Genomic DNA, 22449 nt, shown 5'->3' with positions numbered 1-22449 from the left:
AGCACACATTCTAATATAGATTTTTTTCTTCAGCTATAGCATTTAGTTACAGTTCATGTTAACTAGTAGTGATCACAGAACTAAAAAAGGCAGCCTTTAGGTTTTCCAACTTCAGGATTAAGTTTGCATTTGCTAGTGAGCATTTAATCTTTCAGACAGTTTATAGCATCCTGGTGATGTCATCTTATCTGGATGATTAAGGACAGATTTAGTCTTCCAATCAGAGAAAACATTCGGTCTCAACGGGAGCTTTAATCGGAATGATTACTCGCTGTGTTGAAATTGCCCCAGTGAACAGCATTGCTGACCTTCTCTCTGCAGGAAACTTAAGCTTCTGTCAATTGATCAGTCAGGATTACTACCATTTCACCCCAGATCAGCATTAAACATGGACTTCCCAGATCAAAGATACAAGAAAACTTCTCATTTGTGCAAGTAGAATACTGCAGATACCTCTTTTTGGTTTGTTTTCCTAAGTTGTCTTTAAAAGGTATCTTGGATATGTCCTGTGGTTCCAACTACTGTCTGAAGTCATTGCCATCTCTCCTCTGGTTAATCACATATACAATTATTGCTTTTTTTTTCTGGCAGGATTTTTATAAATTAGTATTAAGCATTAACCGCTGTCAAACTAAGTTTTCTGACTTCTTCCTATGGCTCACTGCCAAATGAAAATAAAAAGCCACCAGCCCCTCAAAATTATTTCCCGAGATAGGCAAGTCTCAACCGAGAACATTTTTCAAACATATAAGCCAAGTAAGATTTTTCCTCTTGAAAATTGCCCACTTGAAACAATCTCTTCATTCCAAAAATGTCTTGCCTTCTGGCTGAAGTTCTCCTAAATTAATCAGTGAAACCTCCACAAAATAGAGGATGGGGAAGCAGGCAGCTGATTGAAGGTTTGACCTCAAAATAGAGTGTTACAGCTTCGTTTTTCTGAAGTCCAGATCCTCTATCATTAAAACCAATTTTCCCATTGACTTGAAGGCTAAATCATACAAGTAGGGAACATGCCATCATTTATATGCATTTAAAAAAATTCTCCTTTCGAGGCCAGATAGAAAAGTTACCAATGACTGCAACAGTGATTTCAATATTGATTAACATCTTGGATTACTCTGTAGTTGGTGATATAAAGCATGTATTATATTTCAAGAATATGTAAGAATAAGGAAGATTTTTTTCTAAGTTTTTTTAAATCTAGATCTAAGAAGACAGAAAAAAAATTGTATGAAGTGCATCACTGATCTTCTAAAACTGGAAGGCAGATAAAAACATTCAAATATTGTAAAAATGAGACTAACATTTTAATAATGGTTTAAATTGAATATTCAGGTTTTCTCAGACAGTTTCTAGCTTAGCTACATAATCAAGTACAACAAGCATCACCTTGAAAAACACAGCACAAGGACCTCAGTGAACCTCAGTGAACTTTTTCTTTGATTTGCTAGTGGCAATTTAGGTGCCAATATCACCATTCAAGGGTGTAATTAATCTCAGTGTGAACAGCTGTTTGCTTCACCATCAACACTGCTCCCTACAAGATGTGGGCCTTCTCTGGAAGCCCAGGCTGAAAAAGGAGGATTAGGTTAAATTTGTAAAATCAGTTTAAGGAAGAATAAATTCAGACCTTTGGCTTTAGTTTTTGTCATCCCATTACAATTTTGAATATTCATTCTGTGAAGTTACCTTCCAAGACAAAGTGTCCTAAAATTCATACCTCTGAGCAGTTGTTACAAATCCCATAATTCACCATGAAAATTCCTCACTTTTTATGCTCCTTTCCTTTCACAGCTGGCCATTTAGCCTTTGAAGGTGTTTTAAAGAGGGCTATTTTTAGTTCATACTTATGGCTGCTGAAAGACCCCAGGCACCGTCAGACTACCTTGAGATGCAAGCATGTAGAAGCTGATCTAGTTGATGATTTCATTCTTCAGGAAGGAGCTCTTGAAGGCACAGGGACAGGCCATCCCTATATGCTGAAAAATGAACCGGCAGAGACTAAGACAGGCCTGGCTGAATAGAGAGCTTTGGCTGGAACTCAGGAATAAAAAAAGAGGATTTATGACCTTTGGAAGAAGGGGCAGGCAACTCAGGAGGACTACAAAAATGTCTTGAGGTTATGCAGGGAGAAAATTAGAAGGGCCAAAGCCCAACTAGAACTTAAGCTGGCTACTGCCGTAAAAGACAATAAAAAAATCTTTCTGCAAATACATTAGCAACAAAGGAGGGCTAAGGAGAATCTCCATTCTTTATTGGATGCGGGGGGAAACATAGTGACAAAGGATGAGGAAAAGGATGAGGTACTTAATGCCTTCTTTGCCTCAGTCTTTAATAGTAAGACCAGTTATTCTTGGGGTACCCAGCCCCTGAGCTGGAAGATGGGGACGGGGAGTGGAATGAAGCCCCCATAATCCAAGAAGAAATGTTTAGCGACCTGCTACACCACTTAGGCACACACAAGTCTGTGCGGCCAGATGGGACCCACCCAAGGGTACTAAAGGACCTGGCAGAAGTGCTCACCAAGACACTTTCAATCATTTATCAGCAGTCCTGGCTAAACGGCAAGGTCCCAGCTGACTGGAGGTTAGCAAATGTGACGCCCATCTACAAGGAGGGCCAGAAGGAGGGTCTGGAGAACTACAGGCCAGTCAGTCTGACCTCAGTGGCAGGGAAGGTTATGGAGCAAATCATCCTGAGTGCCACCACACAGCACGTACAGGACAACTGGGTGATCAGGCCCAGTCAGCATGGGTTTATGAAAGGCAGGTCCTGCTTGACTAACCTGATCTCCTTCTATGACAAGATGACCCACTTAGTGGGTGAGGGAATGGCTGTGGATGTTGTTTACCTGGACTTTAGTAAAGCCTTTGACACCGTTTACCGCAGCATTCTCCTGGAGAAACTTGCTGCTTATGGCTTGGATGGGCATACTCTTTGCTAGGTATCCTGGTTTCGGCTGGGATAGAGTTAATTTTCTTCCTAGTAGCTGGTGTAGTGCGTGTTTTGGATTTAGCATGAGGATAATGTTGATAACACACTGGTGTTTTAGTTGTTGCTAAGCAGTGTTTATACTAAGTGAAGGACTTTTCAGCTTTCCATACTCTGCCAGCGAGAAGGTGCACAAGAAGCTGGGCACGGCCAGGACAGCTGACCCAAACTGGCCAAAGGGATATTCCATACCATGTGACATCATGCTCAGTATATAAACTGGGGGGAGTTGGCCAGGGGGCAACAATTGCTGCTCAGGGACTGGCTGGGCATTGGTCGGCAGGTGGTGAGTAGTTGCATCACTTCCCCCCCCCCGGGTTTTGTATCTCTCTCTCACTCTCTTTTCTTGTTTTACTTTCCATTACTATTATTATTGTTGTTGTTGTTGTTATTTCAAGTATTAAACTGGTCTTATGTCAACCCACGAGTTTTCTTACTTTTGCTCTTCTGATTCTCTCCCCCATCTCACCAGGGGTTGGGGTGAGGGGGGGCGAGCGGCCATGTGGTGCTTAGTTGCTGACTGGGGTTAAACCACAACATGGGTTAAAAAAACAGCTGGCTGGCTGGGCCCAAAGAGTTGTGGTGAATGGAGATAAATCCAGTTGGCAGCCGGTCACAAGTGGTGCTCCCCAAGGCTCAGTATTGGGGCCAGTTCTGTTCAATATCTTTATCAATGATCTGGACGAGGGGATCAAGTGCACCCTCAGTCAGTTTGCAGACGACACCAAGTTGGGCGGGAGTGTTGATCTGCTCGAGGGTAGGAAGGCTCTGCAGAGGGACCTGGGCAGGCTGCATCGATGGGCCCAGGCCAACTGGATGAGGTTCAACAAGGCCAAGTGCCGGGTCCTGCACTTTGGCCACAACAACCCCATGCAGCGCTACAGGCTTGGGGAAGAGCGGCTGGAAAGCTGCCCAGCAGAGAAGGACCCGGGGGTGCTGGTCGACAGCCGGCTGAACATGAGCCGGCAGTGTGCCCAGGCAGCCAAGAAGGCCAATGGCATCCTGGCCTGTATCAGAAATAGTGTGGCCAGCAGGAGTAGGGAAGTGATCGTGCCCCTGTACTCGGCACTGGTGAGGCCGCACCTCGAATACTGTGTTCAGTTTTGGGCCCCTCACTACAAGAAAGACATTGAGGTGCTGGAGCGTGTCCAGAGAAGGGCAATGACGCTGGTGAGGGGTCTGGAGAACAAGTCTTATGAGGAGCGGCTGAGGGAACTGGGGTTGTTTAGTCTGGAGAAGAGGAGGCTGAGGGGAGACCTCATCGCTCTCTACAACTACCTGAAAGGAGGTTGTAGCGAGGTGGGTGTTGGTCTTTCCTCCCAAGTAACAAGTGATAGGACAAGAGGAAACGGCCTCAAGTTGTGCCAGGGGAGGTTTAGATTGGATATTAGGAAAAATTTCTTCATTGAAAGGGTTATCAAGTATTCGAACAGGCTGCCCGGGGAAGTGGTTGAGTCACCATCCCTGGAGGTATTTAAAAGATATGTAGATGTGGCACTTAGGGACATGGTTTAGTGGTGAACTTGGCAGTGTTAGGTTTACAGTTGGACTTGATGATCTTAAAGGTCTTTTCCAACCTAAATGATTCTATGAGAACTGAGTAATCCAGCCTTCTAAAAAACCTTCTGAAGTGTTAAGATTAATTTTTGTGAAACACTTGATCACCTCTGAAACATGACTGCATCTCACAGAATTTACAGATTGGAACAGTCTTTACTTTTTTTATAGAAAATATTAATACAGACAGATATTAGCTATTCTGGATATCTTTCAATTTTCCTTCATAAAAATTAGAAGATGTTTGCCCCAATTAAAATAAAAAAAACATTAAATCATTGAGCTAAGGCAGAAAAAAATGAATCTTACATTTACTGCATTCTTTTCCCCACTCTATCTCATTCATCTAGCTTAAAATGTTGGTGCTCTGTCACCCGATATTCTAGCGCACTACGACATTGCCTCTCCCTGTGTACTTTTATCCATATGCAGACTGTAGTTCACACCGTGAAGCTCTATGCTGCAGTATTTCTGGCCTAAAATAGACTTCTAAAGGCATCTCAGTACCTAACACTTTTCTTCAACATTTTTTTGTTTCTGAAAAATAGGTTAATGTAAAGCACTACAGCGAATCATGGCTTGCTCCATTTTTCATAGGGTTCAAGCTGTTAATGCTGTTCTCAAAGTTCTTGCATATTTTAGCACTTGTGTCTCCTTCACCTTCACAGAAAGAACAGAAAGAACAGGTCATCAGGAGCTTCAGCAGGCAAAAGTCTAGCAGAATGAAATGCGGCAATAATGCTACCAGACATCATAGTTAGTATTTATACCAGAATACATAAAGAAGCTTGAAGCTTTTTTCTTTTTTTTTTTTTTTTTTTAACTGAAAATAGTAACAAAGGGAAATAACAGATGAAAGTTTTCTTCTTGCTCAGGCAGCTTCTTACACTTTGCTTTGTCAAAGAACTATGAAATTGCACCATCTACCTATTGTCACTGTGTAGAGCTGCAGAAAACCACAGAAACACCACAGGATTTTAATTCAGACCATATTCAAATGGCATAATATTAAGATTATTATTTTATTCCCTCAGAACTCTCTTCTAAATTTTCATCTAAGCTTAGGAGTACGAAAGCGTACACACACAGCCTCAAGCTCCTTTCTACCTTCACTGGAGCCCAGCTCCGATCACAGCATTTTGCTAAAATGTCCCATCACCCTCCTTAATCATCCAGAAATACGGACAATTGCTTTCTAGAGAGATTTGAGACCAGCACACCACCTCCTTCCATGTCTTTGCTTGTTTTGACACTGAAACCACACACTATTTCACTCTTCCTCCTCTTGCAGCACTGCCCCTCTGAGGTTTTCCATTTATTTTTCCAGCCTTTCCCCTGATATATTCTGGTGAATTTTCTGCCCTCCCACTCTTCACAGAAATAAAAGCACTGTGCAAAGCTCTCCTTCTTTGTCATCCCCATCTTTTCACTCCAGACCAATTCTTTGATAGGTAAGATCAAGCATATGCAAGTTTAGACAGCCGTGTCCTAAAAATAGAAAGAATGTGGTCAGTAATATCCTTACCTCCCCTTTTGTTTTCAGTGCAAGTCAGCTGATTCTGGATTTTTCCCCACAGACTGTCTTCTTTCCTCAGCTCTTCTAACATGACCTAGATAGTTCCTCTGTAGGTTTGCCTCAAGGTCATTCTCTACCACCAACCTACTGAAGCTAAGAGTAAGTTAAGGAGAATGTAAGACAGACTGGGTACTGAAACATGACAGTAACATTCCCTCCCTTGAGCCATCCCACAAAAATGCACCAGGATTAGGTTTAGAACTTACACCACTGGAGCAGCAGCACTGAATCTTAACTACTGCCATCCAGAAGCAGCCAAATGCAGCAACTGAAGGCAACTTCTGAGGGACTAGAGTCATTAAGAATGATCTTTGCATTACAGAGGAGGAAAGTAAAGTGGTTGTTGACTGATGAAAGTCATCACTCTGATGCAAGGAAAAAAGGTCGAAGAATTGCTTGATCATGATTCCTGAGACACACGACTTTTTTTTTTTAGTGAATCTCTGATGCTTTGTAGGTCAGTTATCAGCATCTCGTAACAGCCTACACTCTCCCAAGCTGCATCCACAGTTGAGAGTCAGAAGAAAACGCCTACAAAAGTAGCTCACAGAAAGAATGCTGTGCTTAAGTATCATATATTTAACAATGATACCTAGCTTTTACAAGATCAGAAGCAAGTACTGCAGACAACTAGGGATCTCCCTTGCTCCTTCCAAAAAAGGAATTTTTCCATATTCTATAGACCTGAAGATACAGCTCCATCTTCCCCAAGTGCTTTTATGATGGAATAAAGAGGGGAAAAAAAATTCCACTAGCAAAATCACTGGGGCAAAAAACCCTGTAATCTGTCTGAAGGTTCTCGAGGACTTGGAAAGTTGGAATTAACCTCCAGCTAAAAAATGTGGTGTGATACAGACAAAAAAAGAAAAATCAATAATCCAAACATTATTAAGTGTATTCTTCTGAGGATCCATCTATCAGACACATGTTTTTGCCACTCCTTCTGTGTAATCACCCATCATGGACACTGATGTTCGAATTAACAGATCAAATCACTGAAAACCACTCATGCGAATAGTCAGTCCCTAGAATCATCAATAGAACTGTATTTGCCAAATGCTCAGACAACATGCAAAGCAATATGCGCTTTTACTGTTGGCTGCCAAGCTTTACACTGTCTTTAAAGTTATTAGCATTTTAATAAATCTACATTTTGCAATTTTAGATCTGCATTTTTCCTACAAGAGCTTAACGACTTAGTTACATTTCTGTAATGTATCTCCACTTTAAGATGTCTTCCTCAAAGAATTTTTTTCTAGTTTTTTCTGCTTATATTCTCACTGAAGATCATTTTTTCTACTGTTTCTTTTTAGCACACATTCCTCTTTAAGATGAAGTTTAACATTAATAACTGACTGCAGCCAGCCCACCCTCCCAAACATCCAGAACATCAAAATCTGATTATGCTGGATAATTTCTGTTTCAGATTCTTTGGTACCATTGAAAGAGGTAGAAACAACAGTTATGTTATCTATTAACAATTCTTTGCTTAGTCTATATTATAGGCAGTATTTCCCTTCCTACTACTACAAACACTTATTTGATTCACAAAACTTGACATTAGCTTAGTATTGATCTTAACACTTTTAGCTGAATCCTGTGTTTTACCAAATGAAAGCATGCTTTGAAACCCACTTAGATTTTTTTCAGACCAGTTTTGTGTTGTGGATAGCTTTTTCATTTCTTCAAAAGCAAATTATACAGCCTGACACCACCTAGCTTTACTGAAACTAATCAGCTGATATTTCTGCAGGTATCATAGATTTCGGAAGGTTTTTTATGCAGCTTATAGCCTTTCTGCTCTTCTCTTGTAATTCTTCTTAAAAATTACACTTGTCCTTCTCTTATTTGCCCACAAAATAATGAAATTATTTGTGCTCCAAGCCCTGAACTACTGAGAACCTTTCTCCATGTCCAGACATCTGCTTTTTCAGCAGTTTAAAAATAACTTTTCTCCAGTCCTGTTCTTTCCAGCAGAAAAAACACATCCAGGAGAGCAGTTTTAGAAAGTTCTAAAAGCTTGCCTGTTACTTATTTTGCAGTATTATCTAGTAGCCCTAGTCTGCAATTAACAATGCCACTACAGTAAACATGCTCAGCAAGAGAGACGATCACCCAAGAAAGCTGAGTATAAGTCAGAACACAATGGATGGACAAAGAGAAGGTAAAGGAAGCTGTAAGGTCAGTTAGGTACTGTGTAAAAACTAAATACAAACCATAACACAGCAGGACAGGAGTAGTTACAAGTTTATACCTGAAATGAAGAAAACACTTAAATAAGGAATAGATTTCACCAATCCTCTTTTGGTATCTTTTTAAAAAAAATGCCAGCAGTGTGCCTGAATTTAAGATCTGCCTCAATATCCCAGCTTACACATTTGTACTCGATTCCAGATCTGCTTTGGTGTTAATGGTCTGTTAAATGGATGATCTGTGTTACCACGCTGCATCATTTCTACCTTCACTCTTTCAATCCTCTGGAAGATACCTAAAGCCGACAAGGAAACATTTTTTTGATGCCTTTTTTTTTTTCTCTTGTAATTTATTACAAGAACAGTGAGAACTCACTTTGAATGGTCAGTGTTGTTCATATTCAATTTCATTTTAGTAGTCTGAAGAACCATCTCATCTTTGATTTTAATAGATTAGTTTATTGGAAGACGTTATAAGCAGCAAAAATAAGACAAGATCAAAAGCTTTCATTTGGCTGAGATTTTGCTTAATTTAGAGGTAAAGCCAGGAACTCCTCGTGGATATAAGAGTTCTGATAAAGAACCTTACAAACCAAACTTGTAAAACTTTGGGCTCCTGAATGAGGATATGCCATGAGAGCTGCAAGTGTGTACGAGTTAAGCGAACAATATTACCATATGTAAGCACCTTCACGAGCAAATCACCAAACAGATAAAGTACTAACACATTTTTATGAACTTAGCCAACACATTTTTATGAACTTAGCCATCAACTATAGGCAACAACCTATTAGTGTAGCTATACAATTATGGCACAGGATGACATTAGAAACATGCACAAAATATTAATAATTGCATGGCCCATTTCCTGAAACATAGTAACAAACCTAAGCATCTATTTCACAGAAGTCCAAGATCCCCACTTTAAAGTTGTTTTTAAATGATCCCTGCTCTGAAGTTGTATTTTTCAAATGTCCTCTTTCTCCTGCACAGTAAAAGACTCCACAACAATAGGTGTTTATACCACCTTTTTTATTTTTCAGCCAGAAATAGTTTCATAGGGTATTTCAATAAACAGTGGTGTTTATTCCTTAAACAACCCCCCCATCTCTTTGGCTTCTGACAATATTCTGTTTTTCAAACTAAAGACTATATAGGAAGATTTTACTTTTAAGATCATTGTTCAATACATTAAATCTACACAGGTGTAGTTAACTTTTAAAAATACACATCAGTTTGTTGCAAAGATTCTAATAAACCTAAAAAAAGGTTTAAAGTAACCAAACCAGCAAAAATACAGACTACTGGGCTGCCTTCATTTACAACTGTGGAGTAAGTGACGGAATGAGAAGAACTCTTCATTTTCCACAGCACATGCACTAACTAGTGCTTTCTATTCATTCTGAATGATAAACAAACAAAAAAAATCTTAATCCTATAGAAACAACTGATCAAATAATTTATATTTCAAAACAATGTGATCTTATTTTTTAAATTCTTCTGCAGAGGTCATCAGCCAAAACCAAGTAGCACACTGCTTCAGTAAAAGATTGCACCTAAAAAAATTCTGAAAACTATTTTTCATTTTTAAACATAAGTTACTAAAATGTTTTAAATACATCTAGGAATACAGCTCTCAAAACTGCACCTGATGTCAAGTTTGAATAAAAAATTCTTAAGTAACAAAGTAAGCCAGTGTATTCAATCTGTTGAATAATCCAGGATCTTCTCTTCAATGCTGATACAGAATTACTTGACTTGCACTCCATCAAAAAAATCAGCCTCCCAGATCTCAAGTGTTCAGTGCTTCAAATCAACTGAATTTCCAAAGCAATGCTGAAGTTATTTGACACCTTCCATTACTATGCATATTATCACTATACATGATACAGAAATCATGAATTAAAATCAAAAACATTATTGACATACCAATGTAGACATTCCAGTGTATTTACTGGAATCTGAAGTGAATCCTTGTTTGTGTGTCAAGACAATGTAAAAAATAAATCCCACTAAGAAAAATCTTTTTGGAGTGAAGATTTTTTTTTATTTTTAATAACCCAAATACTTATCCTGAACAAGTTTTATAGAACAGAGGAGGCAAAGCAATTACTTCCATGCAGAAATTAAAAAATAATTTAATAGGATTCAAGTAGCAAAGGTTTGTTTTATGAGTGAATCTCACCCTCATCACCAGTGCAAGTGCAGTTTGCAAATGTTTAAACTGGATTGTATAAATAGCAAGTGATCCAATTTAGCCAAGCTCACTTTCCTCCCCATGATGTTAAAAAAAAAAAAGAAACCCCATACATTTTACTGTAGAAGACAGGAACAAAAAGTAAAACCAAAAAACCTTCTCAACTTGAGTACTTAACCAAGAGCAGTTTCTAACATCAAGCCAAAATTAGCAACAACCAAGCAAACATCACCAATTTTTTCAGTGTTAAATTACTGTAAATACTAGATCTAACTGTACAAAAAGAAATCCCAAACTGAAAAATCAAAAGCTTTTTTTTGTTAAAAGGTGTCCAAAGACATATCCATCAATTTGCATCAGAAGCTGCTTGCTCAGGAAAGATTTCTCCCTCCGAGTATTTGCAATACATTGCATTGACAAGATTCTATTCAAATAAATTACTTTCAGATAACATTTAACTGATAAAACCACCTACAATGTGGACAGTCATGTACACAGTACAACAGTGGATTTTTGCAGCAACAGAGAAATAATCAGAAATTGGTTCTAAATTCGAGATGATAGCTCATGTGTTATTTCTTGCAAACATACGGTCCCCTCTAAGGGTAAGGTGTTGGAGCTGGTATTGTAGCACTTCTGTGTCAGCAGGTTCCTTAATGCTCATTTTGTCTAAATTGAGGTAGTCCAGGGATTTCGAATGAGCCCTTTTACCTTTTAAAAGGCAAAGAGGCAGGGGACCATGAAGTGCCTTGTAAGGTTCATATGGTAAAGCCTTAGTGCATTTATCCCCTGAGCTGGGCATCCGTCTCCTCCTCCTTCCATTTACTGCTGGGATCTCATATGGCTGATAGTACCTACTTCTAGTTTTGTACAAACGGGAGGAACGTGCAAGTCCTGAATCAAGCTGTTTGGTGCGCAAGTTTGGCCCAAATTCCCCTTTATTCTCTTCATTTCCTGTACACTTCTGGGCTAATTTTAGCAGCTCCTCTCCAGTCGTGAAGCCAACCAGGTAGTTAGAATCCATGTGAAGGATCTGATATCCCGCAACTGTCCGTCGCATTGGTGAGCAGGGTGTACTGGAACAGCGGGGCTTCTCTGCTTCCATCCTGCCCGCAGGACTCACCTCTGCAAGAGGCACAGGGAGGGTGGATAGGGTACTTCTGGACTCTCCATTTATGTCAACTTCCATTTTAAACACAATGCTGTCCTCCTAAAAATAAAACAGAGCTTGGTCAGAAATACAGTCTTTATGCAACATGAGGAACTGAGAGAGGATCGCAGACACGAGATTTTGTATCACCCAGAAGTCAAGACCACTATTTCTCTATTCAGCCTTGTCTTCTGCTCTGCAGGGTGTCGCATAACAAACTATCACCAACATCTGTCTTTTAAAATTATCTTGGGTGTTTTTTAACAAAAGATACCATAAATATACTCCTGATGTTCTTAAACATTAAAAATGTTCTTGAACAGTATTGTACACAAAAAAGAAGCATCTTTCCAGTCCATTTTTTCATCCTTTTAGTCCATTTGATTCCTTATAGCCCTGCGCCTCTGAGGCCATCTACATCCATTAGCACATCCACAGCAAATTCTCCCCTATTCAGCTGTGCATTTTTTCTATTGACAATAATCTCAGTAAACAAAGCTTCTTAAAAATGTGTCTAACAGCTACTACCTCAGTCAGGCATGACCACGGACCAGACCTGATCTACTAAAGGTACTGCAATGTTTTCCTCTTCCAGATGTGAAGACAGCTTGCTTTAGATTCAAAGAATGTCATCCTGGCTGTTCAACAGTTGTCTTTATAGGTCATCAGCAATCCTCCCCCACCAAAAAAACCCATCACCTTACTCACAATAAACCAAACTCACGCAATTTTATTCTAATGTATTTCTAACAAAGGAAACAGTATACTAGCATTTAATGAATATAGAATAAGATTCTTACAAGTATCTTAAGAATAACTAATATTCTGAATTCTATGGTATTTGTTTTTTTATTTCTTCTGAAAACAGACTATTTTGCCCTGACCTTTCTTCCCTCACAACTATTACAAATATACAGTTTACTGTATACAGATACAGCTGTCTGCCACAAGCCATTACCATCTCTAACATGGAAAGACAAGGTCAATACCACAGCAAGTATACACCAATGGATGCAGAGAAGGCTTAATTCTTTTAATTTCTTTGTTTTCAGCATCATCTATACCATCTCGGTGACACAGCTACTTCACAAAATAGAAAGGTCACATTTGTTTCCAAATCCATGCTTCCTTCATTGTCAGCCTCACTTTTGCTCTAAACAGTAGCTAATGACTCTCTAGCCAATATAGTTCACAAAAAATTCAGCATAGCTTTGTAATGTTTAAAGGCAATGAGACTCAAAGAAGAAAGGAAAGTTGGTACGCAAGTGTCAAGCAGAAACACAATTCCGAATTTCATTATAAGTGACCTTAAACCACATTCAAAAGCTCAATAATTTTTCACAAATGAGTGACTTAAAACATGCTATTATCAATTTGCAAACTTTTAAAGCTGCTACTTGCTGCCATTCTGAGGCTTACGAGGTCACAGGCTGAGCAGCAAAGATGCAACAAGCAAGGGAAGGAAAATGCTCCCTCTCTTTCAACACTTTATTCAAACTTCTGCAATTAGACACCCCCAAAAATCCCATCAAGATCAATCTCTATTCATTTGTCTTAAAATAAGAGCGGAAGCTGTGTGCAAATCTCACTTGCAAAAGAAAATAATCTAGCTTCATGCAAAATTTAAGCCTACCTTGTTTCTGTTCAGGGTCTGCGAAGGAGCGGTTTAAGTAATGTTCCCACCTCTACTTCCCTGCTTAGTCTCAAATCAACCTGCTGCTCCCACCCTATGCTAATAAGCTAGGGGTAAACAAAATCCCTATAGTTTTGCTGAAGAGGATTTTATTTGCCATTGACAAACTTCTATTATGGAAAGACTACTACTAATGTTCCTTTAGTCTTAAATGTCCTTTTTCAGTTCTCATAATTGTGGTCCACTTAGGATTCTTCATTACTAGTTCTGTGTAGCATCACTTTTACAGATACACTTCATCCAGTCAGCTTTTAAGCATTTTGAATTTAACAACACAAGTAACACAGCAAAAGCTAAATAAAGAATTAAAATACCAAAGCAAACCAAACACCAAAAGTTTTCACTGAAAAAAACCCCATCCATATAAAACTCAAGAATGTTGCCTATTATATTTAATTGATTTTGAAATATATTTATGGAGTCAATGAAAACTTTCAGAATAGCAGAAGTAGTTGTTGTTTCCTACTTTAGCACCATATCTAGCAGTGAGACAATAAATATGGTGAGGTTTCAGCCACTGAGTTAAAGATATTCATGACAATTCCTTAAGTAGAAATTATAGTCCCTGCACCATCAGGAACCATGGTTACTGGAGGCGCAGCACAGAAAAATTTTGCATTAAAACTTTTGGCTACCCTGTGCTTTTAGCTAAGAAACCTAAATTTTTAACTCTTCCTGTTCTTTTAATTCCTAATTTTTACCCTGCAGTTCAGAAATCTTTCCAGTAATCTTCTAGAAAGACTCAACCCGTTCTGTTACAGAGCTGAAATGATGCTAGAAAAAGTACAAATAACTGCTAGAAAAAGTATTAAATAAAATAGTCATACAGCACAGTTAGAGATGAATCATGTTTCTAGTCACATATAAACAGCAGCAACGAAAAAAAAAAAAATCAACAATCACTTGCCACAGCAATATGTGCCCGAAGGAAAGGGAGGGAGGAAGAGATGACTTCGTGCACTTTTTGAGTCAAAAAAGCCTTGAGAACTTGAAAGCAACACAAAGGCTCTTCTCAGAACACAGCTTTTAAAATTAATTTGCTTCTGTTTGAAACATGAGTGTGTGCCTTGGTAACAAAAAGCAATCAACTTTGAAGAATAACTACAAGCAGGAGGGAAGGAGGCAGGAGTTCACCGCCAAACGATTACCCATCACTGGCCAAAAACAGTACAAAGGAAAATCAGAGCAGAAAAGCCTTCAAGTCAGCAAGCTCCAGCCTAGTACTTCAGCCTGAAACTGCAGAACTTCCATTTCTGTGCTGCAGTGCAAAGAACAGCCCTAAAAACAAGAAATTCGACACGCTCGAAAGCTACAGCAGCATCAGAAGCTGGTGCCATAAACATCAGAAGCCCAAGGGAACAGCACTGCTAGCTGGTGAGAGGAATGACTGGCCAGCTCCACAAGCAGAGGTCCAAAACTCAGCATGTATGTGTTCAGCTGTTCCTTCCCAAGACTTTTAATGTGAGTTACTCAAGCTGCCATATGGCTTCAACATGCTTTGTCTCCTTATCTGGTAAAAAAAGATAGAGAAACATTATTTAGAAGACTTGTATAAAAGAAAATTATTTCAGAGATTCACAGTATCTGTGAATGTAGATACCATTACCTACAAATAGATATTTAAAACGTTTAGACTGCATTTTTAGGCCGTTTCCATGTTTATAGGGCATTAGATGACTACTATTAGGTTCATTGCTGTGTAGTGGTGTAAGCTTGTGAGTAATTCTCAGCATCAATTATAATACTGAAAAAAACAGTTCTTCAGTTTAAAAAGAGTATTTCTTCAGATCACAGCTGCCTTACCTTCTTGCTTCTCAAAGAGAACGACAACGGAGTGATGCCAATTCAAGACAATTTATAATTAAAGATTTACTACAGAATCAAAACAAGGAGAAGAGGAACAAGATGGCATATGCTTTGCTTTGCTGCTGCTTCACATATTTAAAGAGTACAGAAAATAACTGAAAAGAACAATTACCGAAAGGATTCACTTAACCAATACACAACAGAAGTGCTTCCAGAATACGGTTCACTTCATTAAGATTTTATCGATCCTCATTATAAAGCAGACTCTGCATATAAATTAATCTGACCCAATCCAGCTAAATATTTAGAAAACTTTCTAAAACACAGAAAAAAGGAGTAATGAATAGAAATACTAGGTTAACTACTATAAATCATTGTATTACCTCAAAGTATACATTAATATGCTTGGGATAGTTCTTCAAGGGTAAGAACATCAAAACCTCCACATTTTGCGAATATAAAGACTTTCCGATTATTGACTCTTTCACAAAGGTGTCAGATATCACTCAAAGATAAGCATGGGATAAATGAAAAACAGACATCACACCAGGCTAATACATGCACTGTAAATCATTTGTTGTTGAAATGACCTCTCGCCATGTGCTCTTACTATACCCAATGACACCTTTTGCTTGGTTTTTTTTCCTGATCATTTGTTATTTTTTCTGTTAAATGTATTACTTACTGTCTTTCTGAGGAGAGAAATTTAAGTTACTCAAAAATATCAACTTTAATTACTCAATATTTAAAGAAGACAGAGAAAGATGAAGAGGGGTTTCCCTTGACACTCCTATGCTTTGTAAAAAGTCTACATTATTTTGAAACCACCACTGTAAGTTGCTCTCAGCAAAAGAACTGGTTCTCTGTAAATTGGTATTTCCACTGTTACTTATCTTCTCAACTAGAATATGAACTGGTTTGAGAAGATGCCTTTTTTTAGGATGAGCAATAGACTTCTGTCCATCCAACTACTGATTCTATTTTTTTTAAGAAGAGATTCTTCTTTTTTCTAGATGCCAAGCCTGCAGGTAAGTACCATTTGTTAAGGACCACAAAGATCTGCCTCCTTGATAAAATGCTCATAATTGCAATAAGCAGATGGCAGAATGGAAAGATGGCAATAAGACTCAGTGATACCAACTCTGTCAAAGTCAAACATATTGGATAGAGATAGAAGCTAGTTTTGACACCTCCCCTTCTCTGTGCTGCAATTACTTACTATATACAATGCACTTAAAAGATACAATGTTTGTCTACCAAACATCAGGAGCAAGTAAAGTGACCCAGCACATGTGGAGCACATTGTGAAGCCAGCACACATTTTTAATTATTTCAACTGTCTCTGTTTGTGAAGGGGAAGAATAAGGTCTACATCTTTCCCCTTGCAGTCTGAAAAGAAAAACTCACATATAGTATGTGCTCTTGGAAATCCAATCTTGTTTCTCTGTCATTGAAGTATGCTGATGCAATTATGTACTTGTAGAGCAAAGTTTTCTGGAAATAATTATTTCTAATCTGCAACTAGAACAAGTGAAATATTTAGTTGAAAAGAAAAAACCACGCTAAAATTCAGCTATGTAAGCATATCCACAAAGGTGCCACATTTCTTTTTCTAGAGCTGGGGCAGCCAGGCCATAGACTTTGAGATGTATGCCACTTGTAGGTTCTTCCAGTGCAAGCTGCTGCACGTACTGCCAGAGCCAGATGGTTGGTTTTAGCCATGCTCTTTACCTCCAGCTGAAGGGACTTAGACTAATGTTGCTTCACCATGCTCTTGAAGGTCCCCTGTAATAGCTGTGTTATGTTTTACAGACTGATACCATGTTTGTAGAGACAGGAAAGGGGAGTAAAAAAAATAAATCACAGAGAACAAGCTCATGAAAGGTATCAATAAGTGATACACATTCTTCACCAACTGTTGCTGTTCCTTAGGAGAAATTCCAAACTACTCTAAGCTAAAGAAAAAGCAAATGGAGGTAGTATTAAATTGTTGCACCACATGCACCACTTACTCAACAGAGTAAGAACAAAGTTTAGCACAGATTTTTTCTCAAAATTAAATGCAAAAAAATGAAATTATGCATAAAGCATACGTTATGATCCTGCAAGCCTTCAGAAAACAGATGAATGGATATTATTGAATTAATAAAGCCAGTGCAATAACTTCAGGATGTGATGCAAAACAACAGTCCACAGAACAACCAGTAAAAATGATAACTACAGAATAGTGTGTGTGTGTGTAGGTTCTTGTCAACAGGTGAAATATTAAGCCCTTCAGCAATCCAGTATACTGGACAATAAATACCACATGGTTTATACAGAACAAGGAATTATTAAATGTTTTGCAAAAGAAGATTAAATCAATTTCTAATAATATGTTTCTACTGCAAGAAGCAAGGACTATTTAACCAGTTTGTTAAGTCTTGTTATTAATGCAGCTTAAAACAGACAACAATTATGATCCAGGAAACTACCTTTTAAAAATGAAGAGGATCAAAAATGAATTGCTGAGGAACTACAACTGCCAACTCCAGCAACTAGCTCAGACCAGATCAGCATGACAGAGCGTACAATTTACACAGAAAAGAGACAGATGGAATTTCAAGAGTCAGTCCAGGCTAATGAATTTTGTATGAGCAGCCTTAGCGAGCAGGGAAAGTAAAAGAAAATGGTGGGAAAGAAGGCCATTTAACTTCTAAAATCTCTTTGCCAAGCAGTATTAGATGGAAGTGTTTAACAGAGGGCAACTTTTCTGAAATATTTAGAGTCCTTTAAATAAACAATGTGACTTCCTTGCTGGATGGAATCACGGATGAATGCTTCCCGCCCCCCCAGCTCCATCAGTAAGCTGATGCTCCTGGCCAGCATAAAGATAGCTGTTTACTATCGTTACTCATCAAAAGATGAAACAGTGAGACACATGTAAAAAAGCTGAAGCATATTGTAAAACAAATCATTTTTATTCTTTAGTTGGTTAGTAAGTTAAAAAATGTTTTCTTTATAGTTGTATTTTATTTCTCTGTATTTTTGATTTTCATCTTCTCACCAACCAAAATCTAAGTTTCATTTTCAAAGTCCTCTTCTCTCCAGTTTCAGGTTAGCCCACTTGGAAAAACACAACAAAAAACCATACCACAACCTGAATTGTCAACAAAAATTAAACTGCCTTTTTAAAATAATAAAAATAGATAGGAAAAAAAAGCAGAGTTTTTAAAGTGTTATATATTTCACTGAATAAATACTGATTTTTGCCTTTAAAAACCAAAATGCTAATGGGAATAATGGTCTCCATCGCTTTTGTGTCCGACAAGAAATGCATGTTTGGTAGTATCCTGTGTTGCCACATCTGAAAATACAGCTCTGCAGATATTATTTTGAAACTATCAACCTAAACAAAAACAGTATTATATTCAGCCTTTGACTAGGAACAGCTGTTCAAAGAAAGATACTTGTTAAAAATAAGCCCTACTCAAACGTATCAGGAAAAATATCTTTAATCAACGCAATTTAGGTTTTTTGGGGGTTTTTGTTTTTTAACTGAAGCACTTTAAATGACTAATTTTTTGTCTTAACTTGATGCAATCTGCAGCAGATATTTAGGTGTTTGTTGGAAAGGTGTCTCATTCACTTATACCATCCACATTGCTAAAGGTCACTTCCTCAAGCTTACTAGAGTAACGTATATAATGGCTTTAAAGTTTTGTTCTCTGCCTCCTTCTCAAATGTTCCTTCCCATACTTTAACACTCATTTTTAGGTAGCATTTAAGTGTAATGCAAGTATGGAATAAAAGTTAATAAAAGCCTAACAGCACATGCAAGTACAGTAAATTTGTATTAAACTTACAACTAGTGCAAACAGAAAACTTTGACCTGGAATACTCAGTTCATCTGACTTTACCATAGCACACTGCATTTGCATATGATTATGCAAGCCTGGTGGCCAAGCCAGCAGCATAAGGCTGGTCAAAAAAGAGGAGATTATAAAGAAAGCCATGCCACAATGTTGGTACTGTTACGCAAGAACTTAATTTCAGTGATCGCACTGCCATTGCCTCACTTCCCTCTGTTTCCAAGTCACTGTGAGAACCACCCTCCTCCATCTTCATTATTCTAATAAGCACTCTTCTTCAAGGGAAAAAAAAAAAAAATAAAGCAAGCGTAAGACAGAATACGGTTCAAAATACACCAACAGCAGCAGGGTGGTGGGAGGATAAGCTTTCAGTATGGGAGACAACTGGGAAAAAGTAGGAAGGAGAATCAGTACTGCACACTTCTACTCCTCATGGCAAAACAAAGCATCGGCTCCCCAGTCCTCAGTACACCCCTCCTGGAAATGCTCCAAGGACTCTTAACAATATTCAGGACAAGCCGTGTCAGAAGTCAGCCAACTACTGGTACAAGCAGCAAGTCCTTCTCCCCATCACAGACCCTCTCCATCACTCCCACTGAGATCTGTGTAACTGCAGGCTTCTGCCATCGATTCATTTCCACCTGCAGCTATGCAAGCATGTATGTGTATGTACAGTGACGTACTGCACCACTCTAGAGAGCACATAACAAGCAAAGACATGTTCACAGAAAATGTCTACTAATGCACATCATTTGCTATTTTCATTATAATAGGTACATACACACTCACACTTATGCCAGCTAAAACCCCTATGTAAAACAGCATATAAATAACTTACATATAAAGAAATTAAGACCTGAGACCGTTTTCCTACATATCTGTAGGCCACTGAAAACAGCACCTCAACTGTTCAGAGACACTCCCCCAGTACCCTAATATGCTGAGACAGAATTGGCAAATCACACCTGCCAATAAACCCAAGCAGCTTAGCAAGCTTCATACTCTGTAAAGTGACGATACTTTAATGCACGCTAGAGTGCACAAATGTAGTCAATGAGTATCATGGAAGGTACAATCGACATTTAAACAGAGCTTTGAGCCTCCGTTTACCCTTCACTAAGCAAGATTTATTACAGAGAAATATAAAGTGACCCATAGGAAGCTGGGCACTAGTGCGCTTTGTTACTATCAGACTGAGTAGCAAGGTCATGTTCAGGTTTAGCACTTGCCTAAGAGGGTTAAGAATGGTACGGGGACTGCTCGTGGTTATAAGTTACAACTGAAGAGAGCTATAAATGGTTATGAACAGACACAGGTGCTAGCAGGTGAACTCTGGCTTTTCCACCGCTTACACTGTTAGCAGCAGCTGGCACTGAAAGCGCACTTGAGCAACCTCACTGCAGGCTTCAGGCCCTACGTGACAATTCCCCAGGCTTCCTTCCGGGTACCGGGACCAACACCCTAGTGTCCTCCTAGACCCGCCCGGACAGCTCCACGAACGCCCTGCGGTGCTCCTCACTGCCTGCTTACCTCCACTGCATTCATCAGCTGCTGCTGGGGAAAGCGAAGCAGCCGTGGGCTGGGAGCGCAGGGTACACGGGCCTGCGGGGAGCTCCTCCTGCGGGGAGCGCGGGGCCCGCCGCTCGGCTCACGGAAGAGGCAGGCGGGGGATATGCGCCAGGACCTCTGCGCTGCGAGGGGAAAGCCCGTCATACGCGCCTCCGCCCGGGGCCCCGCGGCCGAGGTCCAGCCGCCACGCGGCTACCAAGCCGGCAGCAGCCCCGCCGCGGCGCCCAGCACCGCTGGGAGGGGGCAAAGGCGCCACCGCCGCCGCCCACGGGAGGGCCGGGCCGCGCCGAGCGACTCCCCGTGGCTCCCGCCCCGGCCCGGGGGGCGCGGGCGGCATCACCGCGGCTCTTCGGCGGGCCCCTCCGCGTCCCGCGCCCGCCCCCCACCAACAATGCCGGCCGCCCCTCGGCGTCACCGCACGCCACCGCTTCCGCCGGGGCGCCAGGGTCGGCCCGGCCCCTCTCGCCCTACGGCCCCTTCCTGGGCCCACCCGCCGACCCCGCTCCGGTACCCGCTCCGTGAGGCGGGGGCAGGGCCGGAGGCCGCGGAGGCCGAAGCGCCGCCCCGAGGACTGCGCGGAGCCGCGCCACCCCCGCCTCCTACCTGCGGTCCAGGGCGGCGGAGCCCGTCGCGAAGCGCGGAAGGAGCAGCGAGGCGCCGACAGCGGCACGCTTCGCTTCACCCCACCCGGCCCGGCCCGGCCCGCGCACCGGGGCTGAGGGCGGGGCGCGGCGGCGGAGGGCGGGGCGCCAGCTAGCGGCGGCGGCGGGTGGCGCCGCGCGCTCCGGCAGCGGCCTGCTGCGGGGCGGCGGGTCCCAACGGCAGCCGGCGGCTCTCGGCACCCCGCGGCGGGGCGGGGCGGACCTGACCCGACCCGACGCGGGGCCGGGCCCGGTTGGCGCCCTTGCCACCTCTCGCCTCGTCCCCGTCTCTCCCGCGCTCCCCGCGCCCTTCTCTCTGTAAAGCCGTCCCTCGCGTGGTGGCGTCTGCTAGGAGGAGGCTGAGGCCCTGGTAACGGCTGGGGCGGGGCGGGGCGGGCAGCGCCGGCCCCGAGGTGAGTAGCGGTGAGCACCACCCCGGAGGGCGGGCCTGGGCTGGCCCACGGCACCCCGGAGCGGGGCAGGGGCTTCCTGGCTCCACGCAGGTCTGCGGCTCCCTGCGGTTGGGGCCAGGGTGCTGCACTGGAGGAGGCATCAAGTCGGCTGGGCCGTAAGAGGTGAAATGTCTTTCTGGAACCCCCTGCAGAGCCGACTCTCCAGAGTGCTAGGTGGTGAGCCTTGTCGGCACAAGCCTTGTCTTCCACACGTTCCACCTGTTCTGATACGCTCTGGCTTAAGTAAGCTTTAGTCTCGTGTATCTTTTCACTTCGTACACAACTATAAGAAGGAATCGAGTAATCATCTCTTGGTGACTTTCTTTTCAGTGAAATACCGCCCACCTCTGTCTATAACCTCTGTGGTATTTCCACATCTACAAAGTTTGGACACTGATGAGATAGAAACCTTTAGTAATGGTTTTGCCAACAACCAGTTAGATCATTTCCCTATTTATTTTGCTACTCAAAGATTGAGCAAAGATGCTATTACTGCACCGAACCTTGCAAACAATTGCCTAACCTCCCTCCTTTAAGTAAAAATAAAAGGGAAGTGGAAGAGAAAGTGTAACATCATAGTCCCTTTTTTCCCCCTCTCAATGATAGTTTTTTGGGAGCTGAACCACACAGCTGGTATTTCTAATCCCCCTGGGGTGGAGTTGAGCCACCCTAAAACTGGGTTTTTAAAGACACATTTTTAAATACATAGCTAAAGTTTATTACCCTCCTTGGGAATGCATAGATGTCTTCTGTACAAAGAATCATAGGCCGTGC

The 22449-nt window shown here is 41.1% G+C and overlaps 1 protein-coding gene across 3 annotated transcripts; it reads right to left on the bottom strand.

Moving 5' to 3' along the window:
• Positions 1-9333: 9333 nt before the first annotated feature.
• MACIR (macrophage immunometabolism regulator) lies at positions 9334-21270 on the bottom strand. 3 transcript variants are annotated; one of them, XM_076362290.1, is made up of 3 exons: positions 21186-21270; positions 20544-20704; positions 9334-11723 (listed from the first exon to the last, which is right to left on the bottom strand). In XM_076362290.1, exons 2-3 carry the CDS (start codon positions 20556-20558, stop codon positions 11079-11081), a joined length of 660 nt encoding a protein of 219 aa, XP_076218405.1. In that variant the 5' UTR covers positions 20559-20704; positions 21186-21270; the 3' UTR covers positions 9334-11078. The 3 variants fall into 3 exon arrangements, with proteins under 3 accessions (XP_076218405.1, XP_076218404.1, XP_076218403.1); XM_076362289.1 differs by lacking the exon at positions 20544-20704; XM_076362288.1 differs by lacking the exon at positions 21186-21270 and having other exon boundaries at positions 20544-20767.
• Positions 21271-22449: the final 1179 nt, after the last annotated feature.

Source organism: Aptenodytes patagonicus, chromosome Z, assembly GCF_965638725.1.
Source record: "Aptenodytes patagonicus chromosome Z, bAptPat1.pri.cur, whole genome shotgun sequence".
NCBI lineage: Eukaryota > Metazoa > Chordata > Aves > Sphenisciformes > Spheniscidae > Aptenodytes > Aptenodytes patagonicus.
Note: the sequence above shows the minus strand (reverse complement) of the source record. Positions and strands in the feature narration are given on the sequence as shown.